The 14,139-nt window shown below is 37.8% G+C and overlaps 1 protein-coding gene across 1 annotated transcript in view; it reads left to right on the forward strand.

The window, feature by feature from the left end:
- The window catches only part of LOC124994225 (broad substrate specificity ATP-binding cassette transporter ABCG2-like), a 228,086-nt gene extending 213,962 nt beyond the window's left edge, over nt 1-14,124 (forward strand). Inside the window, exons 11-17 of the mRNA XM_047566012.1 lie at nt 74-156; nt 6,330-6,419; nt 7,615-7,739; nt 8,833-8,975; nt 11,261-11,349; nt 12,098-12,183; nt 13,989-14,124. Of these exons, the coding sequence (XP_047421968.1) occupies nt 74-156; nt 6,330-6,419; nt 7,615-7,739; nt 8,833-8,975; nt 11,261-11,349; nt 12,098-12,182 (615 nt within the window). The 3' untranslated portion in view covers nt 12,183; nt 13,989-14,124. The remainder of the gene's footprint in view (nt 1-73; nt 157-6,329; nt 6,420-7,614; nt 7,740-8,832; nt 8,976-11,260; nt 11,350-12,097; nt 12,184-13,988) is intronic.
- The last annotated feature ends 15 nt before the right edge of the window (nt 14,125-14,139 follow it).

The raw sequence follows: 14,139 nt of genomic DNA on the forward strand, positions 1-14,139 counted from the left end.
TAAATTTTATGATAAAATTTTTATGTGCAATTAAAACTATTTCCTTTGTTTTTTATTTTTTCTTTTTGAAAAGATAATTGCCACATTCATTCTGGGACTGGTTGTAGGTGCCACTTTCCTTTGGCTAAAAAATGATTGTACTGAAATTCAAAATCGGTAAGTAAAATTGGATCTTGATTTTGAGAAAATTCTGTCACTTTGTTTAAGCTCAGGGGCATCTATTAAGAATTTGAATTTATTATATCAAAATAGATTCTACTGTCATGTATAACTAAAAAGCAAATAATAATTAAAAATAATTTGAATATATGACAATACAAAGTAATCTTTGCTATTTTATTATGGGGTAGAATTAATGTATTGAAAACTGAATAGAAGAGTTGATTTTTTTCACACATGTATGTGTGTGTGTAGTGGTAAGTTACACACATCACATACAGCTTACAACCATTTTTAAGTATACACATTGGTGATATCAATTACATCCACATTGTCCACTGTCACCACCATCTAACTACAGAGCATTTCTTCATCTTCCCTGGTGGAATCTTCAACCCACCTAAGAATAACTACCCATACCCCCTCTGCCACCTCTGCAACCATCTGCAACTTTCTGTCTCTGAATTTGGCCATTTTAGGAACCTCAAGAATGTGAAGTCATATAGTAGTCATCTTTTCATGACTGCCTTATTTTTCTTAGCATAAAGTCCTCAAGGTTCTAAATTGTAGCAGGTATTATAATTTCTTTTCATTTTTAAGACTGAGAAATATTCCATCATTTGTGTGTACTACATTTTATTTATTCATTCATGCATTGCTGAAAATCTTAGTTGCATACACGTCTTGGCTATTTATGTGATATTGCTATGGGTGTTCATACACCTGTTTGCATTCTGTTTTTAACAGGGCTTTGGAGCAGATACCCAGAAGTAGAATTTCTGCAACATGGGGGTAATTCTGTTAATTTTTTGAGGAACTGCCACACTCTTTTCTACTTCATTTTACATTCTTAGAAGCAGCACATAGAATTTCAATTTCTTTACATTCTCACCAAAACTGATTATTTTTTCTCTTTTGAAATAACAGTTCCACTGGATCTTTGGAGAAATGTCTGTTTTAAGTCCTTGTCAATTTTAAAATAGGATTCGATTTGGTTTTGGTGTGTTTTGTTGTTGTTGCTACTGAGCTAGAGTCCTATATACTCATGAGTTGTTAAATCCCATTTAGATACATGATTTATACATATTTTATCCCATTCTGTGGGTTTCTTTTCTCTCTGTTGATAGTACCTTTTATGTATAGATCTTTTTAATTTTGATATAGTCCAGTTGACCTGTTTGCTTTGGAGGTTTGTGAACCAATTTTCTTGATGCTTTTTATTTGCATGACTTGAGAGTGTAGGACACGTGGATGGCAATGAGTTGTATAGATGTTCAGAGACGGGGTTTGCTGAGGGTGAGGACGAACGATGCCTACCTTTCCTAGCGTGCTTACTCAGGCGTCGGAGACCGGACTCTGGAGGCACAGGTCTAATTTTATTTAGGGTTGTACAGGACATATATAGGCACATCATCCAATCAGGTTAACACACTTGTTAAAGCATAACAGAGTCAGTCTATAGGTGAACTATATGTCGAGGCCGTGTAAACAAACCAAGCATACCTAAGCAATTCTGCCCAGCAACAGGTCTGAGACAAAGGACCCGCGGGGGATGGCAAGCTCCTGCACACAGCATGAGGCAAGGCAGCGCGGGCAAGCTCACATCACAGCTTGCTGAGATGCTTGACAGAACGAGGCCTCCCCTAGCTCACATCACAGCTTGCTGAGATGCTTGACAGAACGAGGCCTCCCCTCAGCTCTTAGCTCAGCCTCAGCAACTGTAAAGACCTTCATTCCATGGCGAGTCTTTGCCATTACCTCAGTTTCTCTGTCCAGACTGTTTGGTTTACTTAGACCATGGTGTCAGTGACTACTGTCAGATAAGCTTGAGGAATGTTCCCTACAGAGTTGTTCCATACTCATATGGATTGCTCTTATGTCAGTATTATGATCCTTTCTAGATTCAGTCATAATGTGCCCTAAAAATGATCATTCCAGTATGTCATTTTAAACAGCTGCATCATATTCTGAACCTAGATTTTCAACATCAGAGACCTCAGGGTTCTCATCATAATTCATGTATGGAGAACCACTCCACTGGGTTCCATGATTGACAGCTATGTCTAATATTACCTCCCAAAGGCCAGAAGAGTGGATGGTTCCATCCCTATTTTATTGTGGAAAACAATTGAGGAATTTTATGTTGAATCTTTTCATGAATGGAAAAGTTGATTCCAAAATCTTGGTCCTTGTCCAGATGCCAATACGAATAATGAAAACAAGGTTTTGCAAAACAGAAAAAAATAAATTTTATTGATTTGTTAGTATGTGAGGAAAAGGTCAGACAAACATTTCCAGAGCTATTGTCCTCTCTATAAGGAGCAACAAGGACTATTTAAAGGGGCATTCTGGGACCAGACTCCAAGTGTGCCTTTTAAAATATGTAAATAATATCCACATGGTATCTTGAAGTAGCCATTGGTCAGACCTGTTGGTACCAGTTCTCAGGTCTGTACATCTTAATGATACCAATTTCTGTATTCTTGTTAATGAGCTGAAGGACATGATAACCCAGCCTGGGACAGGAAGAATGTGAATTTTACTTCCCCAAGATAAGGAGGTGAAGAATGAAAAGAGGGAGCAAAGAAAGAAAACACATCAGTTTTAAAATAAGCCTCCTGTGTTTGAGCAACAAGGTTCATAATCAATGCCTGAAGTGGATCAGCATTACAGGCTGATTGTTTTTGAATAAACATTCATTAATATTCTTGTAAAGTGAAAACACAATCAGATTGTGATTTCCTATGAAGAGACAGTTATTACAGTTGTTTTCTGGAATTAAGTCACCGTTCTATCTTCCAAAGGCAGAGATCTGTAGATTTTTTTGCAACTCTGCTAGTACTTGATTTATGCCCTGTGTAGATGCCATTTCTTAACCAAGCTTAGCATAATCACAGATTCTTAAAGTCATGTATCATGTATATTGTATAGCAGAAAGCATTTGGAAAAAATATTGTGAAATCTGTCATTAACTGCAATTTTAAAGAAGTGAAATGCTAACCATTAAAGGTTTTAGTAGAAAAATACAGAGAAAGAGGAACTTCAGCAGTTTTTTCTGAGGTTTACAGAGAAATTGGACACTAACTTCATTTTAATTTATAATTTTTACTTACATTTGCTACCACTTTTTGTAAGTTTGGGCTATGGAAAAGTGGCCAGTGTGTGTGGCTTATCAAATCCATCTTGATATGATTAGTGATTGGTTCTTCTGCTTAGGAAAAAAAAATTCTTAGCTTTATCTCTGGAACCAGGTTGTAATAGCTTTCTTTGGGGCTGAATATCAGTGCCTCATTATTCGAAATTGCTGGATAGGTCACTGGTTTAACTCTTCTTTGGGATGAAGCACTGTCTTTGCCCTCTCTTTAACCTATGTAGCTGAGGGTTTGAATCCTGTATAGAGTGTGAACTTATTTGACTGACCTTACTAGTCTGTGGTGACGGCTAAACAAATTAGGAAAAAAAGGTATATTAGGGTAGAGGGGAGTGAAAGGAGGGGAACGAGTATGGGGGTAGGAAGGATAGTAGAATGAAACAAACATTATTACCTCATGTACATACATGACTGCATGACCCATGTGATCCTACAACATGTAAATCAGAAAAGTGAGAAATTATACTTCATTTATGTATGATCTATTATAATGCATAAATGCATTCTACTTTCATGTACAACTAATTAGAACAAATTTTAAAAATTAATAATAAAAAAATTTGGATTCAGTAATATACTTTAGGCTTTTTTTTTTTTTTGGTACTGGGAATTGAACTCAGGGGAACTCGACCATTGAGCCACATTCCCAGCCCTGTTTTATATTTTATTTAGAGACAGAGTCTCACTGAGTTGTTCAGTGCCTCACTTTCACTGAGGCTGGCTTTGAACTCATGATCCTCCTGCCTCAGCCTCCCCAGCTACTAGGTTTACAGGTGTGCACCACTGCGCCCAGCTCTACTTCAGGTATTTACACAAATATTTAAAGTCAGTTTGTTGAAGAGGGATCTGCACTCCCACGTTCATTGCAGCACTATGCACAACAGTCAATTCAGGAATCAATCCAGGTGTCCAACAAATGACAATGGATAAGGAAAATGTGTGTAGGTCTATGGGAATGCTGTTCAGCCTCGGGAAAAGAAATTTTGCCATTTGTGACAACAATGGATGGAATTGGAGAACCCTGTGCTGAGTAAAATAATCCAGACCAAGAAAGACAAAAGCCACATGTTCTCACTTACACATAAACTCTGACACTATTGGACTCTTAAATCAGAGAGTAGAATGGGGGTTTCAGAGGCTAAACTGTGGGAGAAAGCCATGATGAAGGTCAAAGGTACAAATTTCAGTAAGGCAGGAAGGATAGGTTTTTCTTTTCCTCTTTCTTTTTTGAGATACACTACACAAGGTAGTGAATACAGAAAATAATTATGTACAACTCAAAATTGCTGAGCATAAATTTCAAATGTTCTCACCATAAAAATGATGAACACTTGAAGCGATGGATGCCACCCTAATTATTCTCATTGTATTGTTCTTTCACTATGTTATTGAAATATAACATTACTTTGTGCCCCACAAATATACTAGTACAACTTATTAATTTATGAATAAAAATAAATCAGATCTATACTTAGGTTACCACCTTGAAAAGCATTGGATGCATTAAATATTTTTAATATGGAAAAACCAGTTTAGTGTAAAGTAAATCATCTTATGTATTAGAAGGAATTACACTGTCTGTCCTTAGAATCGTGAGCATTACTATATTGTTAAATGTGAGATGACAAATTGAATTGAATTTTTGCTTTGTCCCATGTTTCTGAAACTGCCTTTTAACTTGATGTATGTTTATTCCAATAGCAAAATTTAAGTAGCTGGTTGTTTCTTGGACCCGGCTCTTTCCCATTATCGTGTGAACTTTCATATTAAAAACAGCCTGCACTCTTAGTTCTTGATTCTTTAGGTCTAAAAAAAATTTAAGTATTTGGGTTGACATTCATAAAAATATTCTCTTCTTTTTATGTCATTTTAGTGATGCCGGCATCATCTCTCTTTCTGGTTTTGCCTGTCAGTTCAGTTGTTTGGTTAGGGAGGGAAGCCCCTCCCTATTTCAGGGATGTTGTCATGCTTTCATGAAATCCTTATTTCTGTTGAAGTATGAATTAACTGAACCCTTTTCTTTCTGAACCTAAGTTATTTTACCAAGAAATAAGCATTTTGTAGTCTTCATTCATGTGATCAAATTATTTTTTTACTATAAAGAAGCATCAGATTGATTTCTGTCTTGAGTCCTTTGGAAATCCTGTAGGAAAGTGTCCCACATGGAGGATAACTGTAAGGCTACGGATGGTCCTGTCCTGGGTGGGTGTAGTAAGGAGCCCGGTGCAGGTTTCCTCTACTGTCTCATTTCCTTCCACATGTTTTACTTTCTTATTACTTCACTTTAAAACCACGCTGGATAATGAAATATTTTAACTCTTTGGAGCTTTATTTAGGTTAATATTTCACTTTTCATATGTTAGGAATGATACTCAGCATTTTTGTGAGTTAAATTGAAGATGAGAGAATATTTTTGCTAGCTCAGGCTGTCATGGTAAAATACCATATCCTTGATGGCTTAAACAACAGAAATGTATTATCCCTCAATACTGGAGTCTGGGCATCTGGGGTCAGCGTTCCCTTCCGGTAGATCAGGCTCCCATGAGGGTCCCTCCCTGGTTCTGAGATGGGGCCTTCACTTTGTGTCTCTCATGGCAGAGAGCCGCTGGTGTTTCTTCCTCTCAACCAATTCACTCATCTCATCATGGGGGCTCCATTCCCATGACCTTGTCTAAACCCTGTTACCCACCAAGGACCTACCTCCAGGTACGATCACATTGGGGGTTATTCCTTCAACATATGAATCTTAGGGAATACAAGTCTGTGCAGAGCACCCCAAGACAGGTATTTCAATATGCTTTATAGTGTGGAGTCACAGGGGCAGCACTGAAGAGACACAGAGTTGGGGGGCCACTTGAGGGGGTCATGATTTCCTGTCCATTTAAACCTAAAGAGCTCTACTTGTCTTTTTTTAAAATGTATTTGATGTCACATTGTTTCTGGAGGGAGTTCTATGGGAAGAAGCCACCCTAAGAGTACTGTGTTGACGGTTGCTTTTGTTCTCATTCTGTCCTGGCAGAGCCGGGGTGCTCTTCTTCCTGATGGGCCACCAGTGTTTCAGCAGTGTGTCGGCCGTGGAGCTCTTTGCGATCCAGAAGCCGCTCTTTATGTGAGTTGGTCTCTGTTTTGGTAAGGGGTATTGCTGGCAGCAGGGAAATGGATAAATCCAGAATTGGACCAAAAATGCAATTCTGGGGATCACTGGTAATTTTCTTTTCCCTTGTGTTCTTTATGTTTTTCAATTGACATATTTAAATTGTACATGTTTACCATGTACAACACAAAGTATGTATGAGGATTACCAATACTAATTGAGAAAAGGAAGTCTTGATTGGGATGGAAAATCAAGAGTGTGTAGGGCCTGATAAAAAGAAAAAATAAATTTCAAGGTTAGGGTGTTGTCCACAAATGCCAATTAGGCAGAGAAAGCAAGGAATAAAGGGGTCGAGAAGCATCTTTTGTTTTAGGAAAAATAGGTCATAGTGACCATCTTAAGGAAATTGTCAAGGGTTCTGGTAGAGATTAGGTGGTGGCTTAAGCAGCAAATTGGAGATAGGCTACAAAGGTGACAAAGTATGTGGCCAAGCATAGCCCCAAGTGGATCAAAGAGTGGAGACAGCCAGAGGCAGCCTTACAGGAAAGAGCAGGATGGTTTTGTCCCTTGTATTTTTCAAAGATGGAGGAGATTTGCCCTTGCCAACATGCCCAGGACAGGAATCACCAGAGAGGGAAGGAACGAAGATACTGTGGAAGAGTTTGGAATTTGGGGAGAAAAGTGTCAAAAAGAGGAGAGATGAGGATTAGATTGCTGATAGTGCTGCACATTAGAGGCATGGTCGTTGAAGGAAGAAGTCTTTCTTTTTTTAACATGAGAGTAGAGGTAAACAAACTTAGTGATCTGAAACTGCTTGGGGGCCTTAAAAAAGTAACAATGTCAACTTCTTCACACTCAGAAGTGGGAAGAAAGCTAGCTTCCATTACCACTGAGATAAGCCCCTGAAGTGCTTCTCTTCAGACAGAGCCAGTCTTCAGGCAGAGTCTCTGAGGAGAGTGAGGAGATGCAGACTCTATGTCCCTTGACGGGTGACGTGGGTGGCTACAGGAGGGATGCTGTCATGAGAGAGAGTCACAGCAAGAGACCCTGCTGCACCTGAGATCGGGAAGGTCATGGGGGTCAGCCTGGAGCCTGTGGGCAGCTTCAAGGTTAGACTTGGTGGCAGCAGGAGTCTGCACAGCAGCATCTCCTCTGGACTGTGCCTTCTTGGACTCATCTGGGATGTGTGATTTGTGTTTTTGTTTTGTAGACATGAGCATATCAGTGGATACTACAGAGTGTCATCTTATTTCTTTGGAAATATATTATCTGATTTACTATCCAGGAGATTCCTGCCAAGTTTTATATTTACTTGTATACTATACTTCATGGTGGGTAAGTAACAAGACAAAGAGAATGTGTCTTTAGTCTTGGATATGTGAAGAAGTTAACTTCTCTTTGAAATCATGTTTTTTGTTCCTAAAACTATAAAACAAGCTACAAAGGAGGAAGCATGTATCTATTATATAGTCTCTCAATTAGCTGGTTAACATGGACGCTTTTTTCTAGACTTTTTCCCAACTGAACTTTAAAATGTATTTACAAAACTATATTTTTCTGAGGGCTGCCATGTGTCATACTCAAACATAGAAAGCTTTGTAGAAATATTTGAGACTGTGCTAGAGGAGCTGGGATATTTATTGCTTATCTGTATTTTTTCTCTTTATTTCTCGACATATATCTCTACATAGAGATAATATGTACATAGGCAGGTAATATCTCTAATATATGTAGAGAAATGTAGAGAGAGAAAAAAACAGTGTACACATATCTTTTCTCCCTATCCCCTTCTCTAATGAGAGGTAGATGGTGAACTTTGGGATTTATTGATTTAATAAAATTAATTGTTTGATGAAGCAGACAGATTCATTTGCATATTATGCTCTGGCTTCAACCCAGGATCATTGAATTTGCATTTCTAAATGTTTCACTGAACACGCACGCACACACACACACACGCACACACGCACAATTTTCTTTGACAACACACTATAGAATCAGAACCACCAATTGAGCTTGAACACTTAATTTTACAAATAAGAGAAGTGCTATAACGATTTGGCATGGAATCTAGAGCCCTAGACTCCTAATCGGTATTCCTGCAGATGTTCCAGTATCTTCAGGCCATATGATACAGAGCATTAGCTCATGATAATTACAAAGTAATTTAAGCAGTTTGATAGTCCCTATTTTCAATCACAGAGCCATGTGGTGATTATACTAGGGGGACTTAGATTATGGAGATGCCTACCCTTCCATCACATGAAGGGAAACAATGAAATTAGTGACGCAGGATAGTTGCACGTGGGTGACATTTTTAGTTGCTCTGTTCAAAGTTTCTCAGGATATTGTGGTGTTATTGGCACTATAAATTGTCCCAGATATACAGTGAGCTACCCAGCTGGACTGATCCCTTCTTTTCTGTAAGGTTCGAAGCCAACAGTGGAGGCTTTCTTCATCATGGTCTTTACCCTCATGATGGTGGCTTTTGCATCCATTTCCATGGCACTGGCCATAGGAGCAGATCATACAACAAGACGGGTCATGGACATCTATTTTATATGTATGCTGGTAAGTGTGAATTGGGCTTCTCAGGGAAAGAATGTTTTCTCTCACTTCTCTGGTACCTGCCTATCACGAAAAATCCAATTTGAGGAATTTGATGCTTTCAGGGAGCCATAGACTGAAATGTTACAGAACATACCACTTTCCTCCTTTCTCTTCTCTAATCTTTTTTGCTTGCGTTCTCCTGTAGTTACTTATCCCAGGTACTATGTCCTTACTAATGGCCTTTTAAAAGAGACTTCTTGGTGATTATGAAACCTTGATATTTTTGAACTTCAAAAACCACAATAATTATTAGCTGATTCCCTCACAAAAAACACAGGCTCTCTGCCTGCCTTTCATGCTGGTGTTAGGGAACTACCAACTGTTTAACCAGCAGAGACGATTTGGTAGGATTCACTACTCCCCAAGGTGAAAGTGAAGCTCCATGAGAAGTGTAACAGGGGCTCTAGCTTGCATGCCTCTTCTACCAGGTGTCTAGTGTGGGCATCTCTTGCTATTTGAAAATGTTTTAAAAATTAGTGGAAAATTCTGAAGTCCAGAGTATTAGGTCACCTGTTGTCTGAGTTCCTAAGAATCTCTAATATCCATATATTTTCATTTCATCTTTAAATAATGATTACTAAGTCTTAATCTATCATGCTCCTAAAATTTGCACTCACATAGATGAATCAACAGATAAACAGAACCTATTACCACTTCCTCCCACTTATGACATCAGCTGAACAGGGATGCTCAGTCAATTGGTGCACCCTCCTTTCTACTATAGTAGGAAGAGATGTCCTTCAATGAAACATACACAGTACATACACTTTAAAACATTTTTTTATTAGAGTGTTATATTTATCCATAATTTCAGAGTACATTTTGTCATAATGATACAAGCATGGCTTACACATACTCTTGTCAATGTTTAGTTTTATTTCTGAATTTGTCAAAATGTATACCATCAGGAAAGTGATGTCTTATTTATAAAAGTTTTTTTTTTTATAAAATAAAAGTTCTTCTAATAAATAAAGATGTTTGTTTGATTTGATACATTGATTGTTATCAAAAAGTTTCCAAGTAGAATTGTAAAAGCCTGTTGTAAAATTGCATTTCACTCAAAGATGTAGTGTTCTACACCAAGCACTTGTTGCATCAAGCCTGATATATGCAGGGACACCACAGCACTATCGTCGTTGTGCATACCCCAGTGCACCTCACCCCAGTTGGGAGAAGTGTTGTATGGTCCCCTTAGCTGTCTCTCATTCCTCTCCAACACTCCTTCCTGAATCTGTATCACAATGCTCTGTTTTCATAGCTTTAAATGAAGGGATTATCCAGGTTTTCTGCTGTACTACACCACATTATGCTGTTTATAATTTCTAGGCTTTGGGAAACCTGAAGTCTGCAGTTCTGAAGCTCAAATTATCTTTTATCATGGATGCAAAATGAAACCCCCCTTGTAAATAATATATCTTATTATTGTATGGAAGTAGAAAGGGGTATGTGATGCTCAGGAACATTTTTGTATATGTTTCTAGATTTTCAGGATTATTAGGGACAACACAGGTAATGTTATAATTAGAATAGTCAGTAGTCAGCTCTTTGTGTGTGTGTGAGTTCTGCCTTGTAAGATTCAGTCAACCACAGATAAAAAAAAAAAAAAAAACATGGAAAACAAGAATTAAGTATGTACTGAATATGTGCATTTTCTTTTTTACTTATTATTCCCTAACCTATATAGTTCATATGGTTATTGTATATAGTATAAACTACACATATAGCATTTATATTATAGTAGGTATCATAAGAAATATGGAGATGATTTAAAATATAAAGGATGTATATATTTAAAGTATAAAAGACTTAGGATTACATGCAAATACTATGCACTTTTTAAATCATGGAATTTGAGATCTGCAGATTTGGGTATCTGTTTGTGGGGTCCAAGAGCTGGTGTCCATTGGATATCAAAAGACAAGTGTATTTCTTAATCTTCCATGGTATACAAGTACAGAGAAAGTTGAGAATATAATATTAACAATTAAGGCTCTTCCAAATAAGTGAAATATATAATATAGATTATGGTCTATTTTCCTTAACTTAAAACCATGAACAGACTTAGCCACACAGAGGTTTATGCCTGAAAAGGAAGGTTAATATTTAGAGCAAGTGCAAAGAATTTCAAGAGCTGTTCCTACCAGAAATGTTTGGAAAGTTGTAGGGTTTTCGAAGATGGACTTCTGTAAAGAATTCCTCATGAAATTCCTGGACCCATTCTAATTCATGATTTTTGCTTTTTGCAGATTGTTTCAGGTCTCACATTATTTTGGGAACCATGGCTTCTCAGGTCTTGTGGCTTCAGTACTTCAGCAATCCTTATTATGGCTTTACGGTAATCTGTTCTTGACTGTCATTGTGAGTGGGTCCCCAAGGTGGGACAATTAAAATATAGGCTACCCATCTGTTTCCCCTGCCATGACCTATGAACACCTCCCTGTCCATAATTTCCTTTCAGGAGCAATGGAAGAGAACTGCCTATTAGCCTTCTTTAGCACAAGATCAGGGAGTTATCTGGGTTTTCCTCAGTCACACTGTTTTTTGAGGATGAGGTCAGGCAGGGAGAATACATCTCATAGTAAAGTGGAAAGAACGACAGATAAAAACATTGTGTTTCCAGTCAATAAGGAAATACATGAGAGGATGGGAGACTAGGATACTTAGCTCATGTTGGAAATTATAAGAGAAGCAGAGGCTAAATAACAAGTAACCGAGATTCAGTGTAGCTGATTTTGATGAAAGCAAGAAATGATCATTACCGTAAGTCAACAGCATTCTTTGAGCAATACTATATCATTTTAGTTATAAACTTATAGGGTTATATATTTACAGAGAGAAAAAGGAAGGGTCTATGGGGTTATCCAGCAAGAGCTCTTCCTTCTTGGAAGCAACATCCCAATCTTAGAGCTCTTGATTTCCAGGGTCAATAATTTAGTTACTTTGCTGTGATACACTGTGAAAATGCAACTTGATATGTCTTTGAAATTAACAATAAAGATTAAACTTGAAGACTTAATTGTGATAATTCTTTGGAAACTTTTTGAAATTTAAAACCACCTTGCCTTGCTCTTTGTGTCATATAGGCTTTGCAGCATAATGAATTTTTGGAACGAAACTTCTGTACAGCACTCAGTACAACACTCAGCCTTAAATGTCCCAACTACGTAATGTAAGTTTGTTTCCAATGTCATAAAGGGTTTCCTTATTACTGTGATGAGATATAGAGAGTTCCCTGGACTTAGAGCTGGCAAAGTCCTCTCAGGGTCAACAAACCTTTCCAAGCCTACATTTTCTCACTCATAAAGTGAGTCATTGTGCCCTAATGCATGTGAACAGGTATTTGTATTCTACTACAGTCAAAATTGTTTTTAATGTGGAGAAATGTTCATTTGGGTCCTTTCAAAAGACTATTTAATGTATGAGTTTTGGAGTTATTTTGAGTTTTCAGTTTTCAGAGCTTTGGTGTTTGAAACAGCCTGCTTTGATAGTTTAACAAAGCTATGGTCTCTGTATGTATGGTTTTGATGCTGCCAACCCAGATCATGGACCATAGTAGGAACTAACAGGTAACAGTAGCATAAAGGGAGTAACATGAAGGATCTTGTCCTTCCCTCTACTCACATAGTGTTGTATGTGTGTGTGTGTGTGTGTGTGTAAACTGACTTGGAGACTTGGAATTCTCCCTCTCAGTGGTTATGTTCCTTAGTGAATAAACACATACTTCAGCAAGTTGAGAAAGAAATCTTGTTTTTACATCATTTCCTTAAAACACAAATGCAGATTTTAATAGGATTAGAAGGCCTTGTTTCACATTTTAATATTTTATTTTTCTATTATTGCTGCTAATCATTTGATATTGATACAAAAATTATTGAAAAAAAAAGGAATGCTGGCATCCTAAATCCATTTTTGATGTTCAAATACTGCAGAAATAATTCTTAATAATAAGTTCCTATTTTGAATTACTGATAGGCAAAATCTCTGGAAGAGAGATTTTTCTATACTGGGCCCACTATCCTTGGTTTGATCTGGGTGTGGTGTCTTTGTAACACAGAGTCACCACCAGGCTGCTAGACAGGATGTAGTGGTTGGAAATGTGAGACCAGATTAGGGGAGCCACCAGACTTCCTGCTTACATAGGGTTCATCCTCACAGGAGGAAGGAGGGAGCACCTCTTTCAATAGAAAGAGGCCCTGGGTATTTTAGAAACTGTAAATGCCAAGATGCACAGGAATGGTAGTAGGCCATAACTGTGGCTGCACCACATGTTTTATTATCAAGTGTTTTTCTACCTGTGGCAGGAATGCTCCATCCTGCTGTACTCCAGCTGGTACTTCAGGTCTGAATTTGTTTCCTGGGCCTGCAGGTGACATCCTGTAGCTGAGCATTTGCAATGCTCATCACAGTGTTGGAGTGACAGTTGACACATTTCTCTGGCTGGAAGCCCTTGCTCTCTGGCTCTGGTTTTAGAATTCTTAACCTGTGTTTCTGGGATGGCTGTCTTAAGGGTGAGCAGAACAGCAAACAACTCTGATCGTCTTAGGAAGGGGCATAGGCTACAGTTTTCCCCATCAGGAGTGAGTGAAGACTCCTTGAGAAACGTTTCTGCCCTATAAAGAGGGCAGCATTATAGACTTGGAAACAAGTGAATTTATGCAAGCTACAAGTTTGCTTCACAGTGTGACTGTAAACTTGGCCAAGTTCTTTAAGCCTACTTCCCTTCCTCTTTTAAATATGTATGATATCTGTAGCCCTTTGAATTATTTTAGGGATTAAGTAAAATATCAGATGCAATTCCTTAGCATAGTATCAAGTAAAATTTTTAAGCATTTAATGATTCAGAGTTGTTATATACAAAGGGATATTTATTAAAGATTTTGTAAGCCTGTAGATGTCATTAACGAACAGCAACTATATTGACTAAAATTTCGTAGATGCTAAGAATGAAAGTTATCTTTCTGTGCTTAATTTCAGATGTTCTGGTGAAGAATTCTTAACAATACAGGACATTGATCTCTCACCTTGGGGTTTGTGGAAGAATCATATGGCTTTGGCCATTCTGATGATTATCTTTCTCACCATTGCCTACCTAAGAATGTTACTTCTTAAAAAATATTCTTAAATT

This window comes from Sciurus carolinensis, chromosome 10 (assembly GCF_902686445.1).
Source record: "Sciurus carolinensis chromosome 10, mSciCar1.2, whole genome shotgun sequence".
Classification (NCBI taxonomy): Eukaryota; Metazoa; Chordata; class Mammalia; order Rodentia; family Sciuridae; genus Sciurus; species Sciurus carolinensis.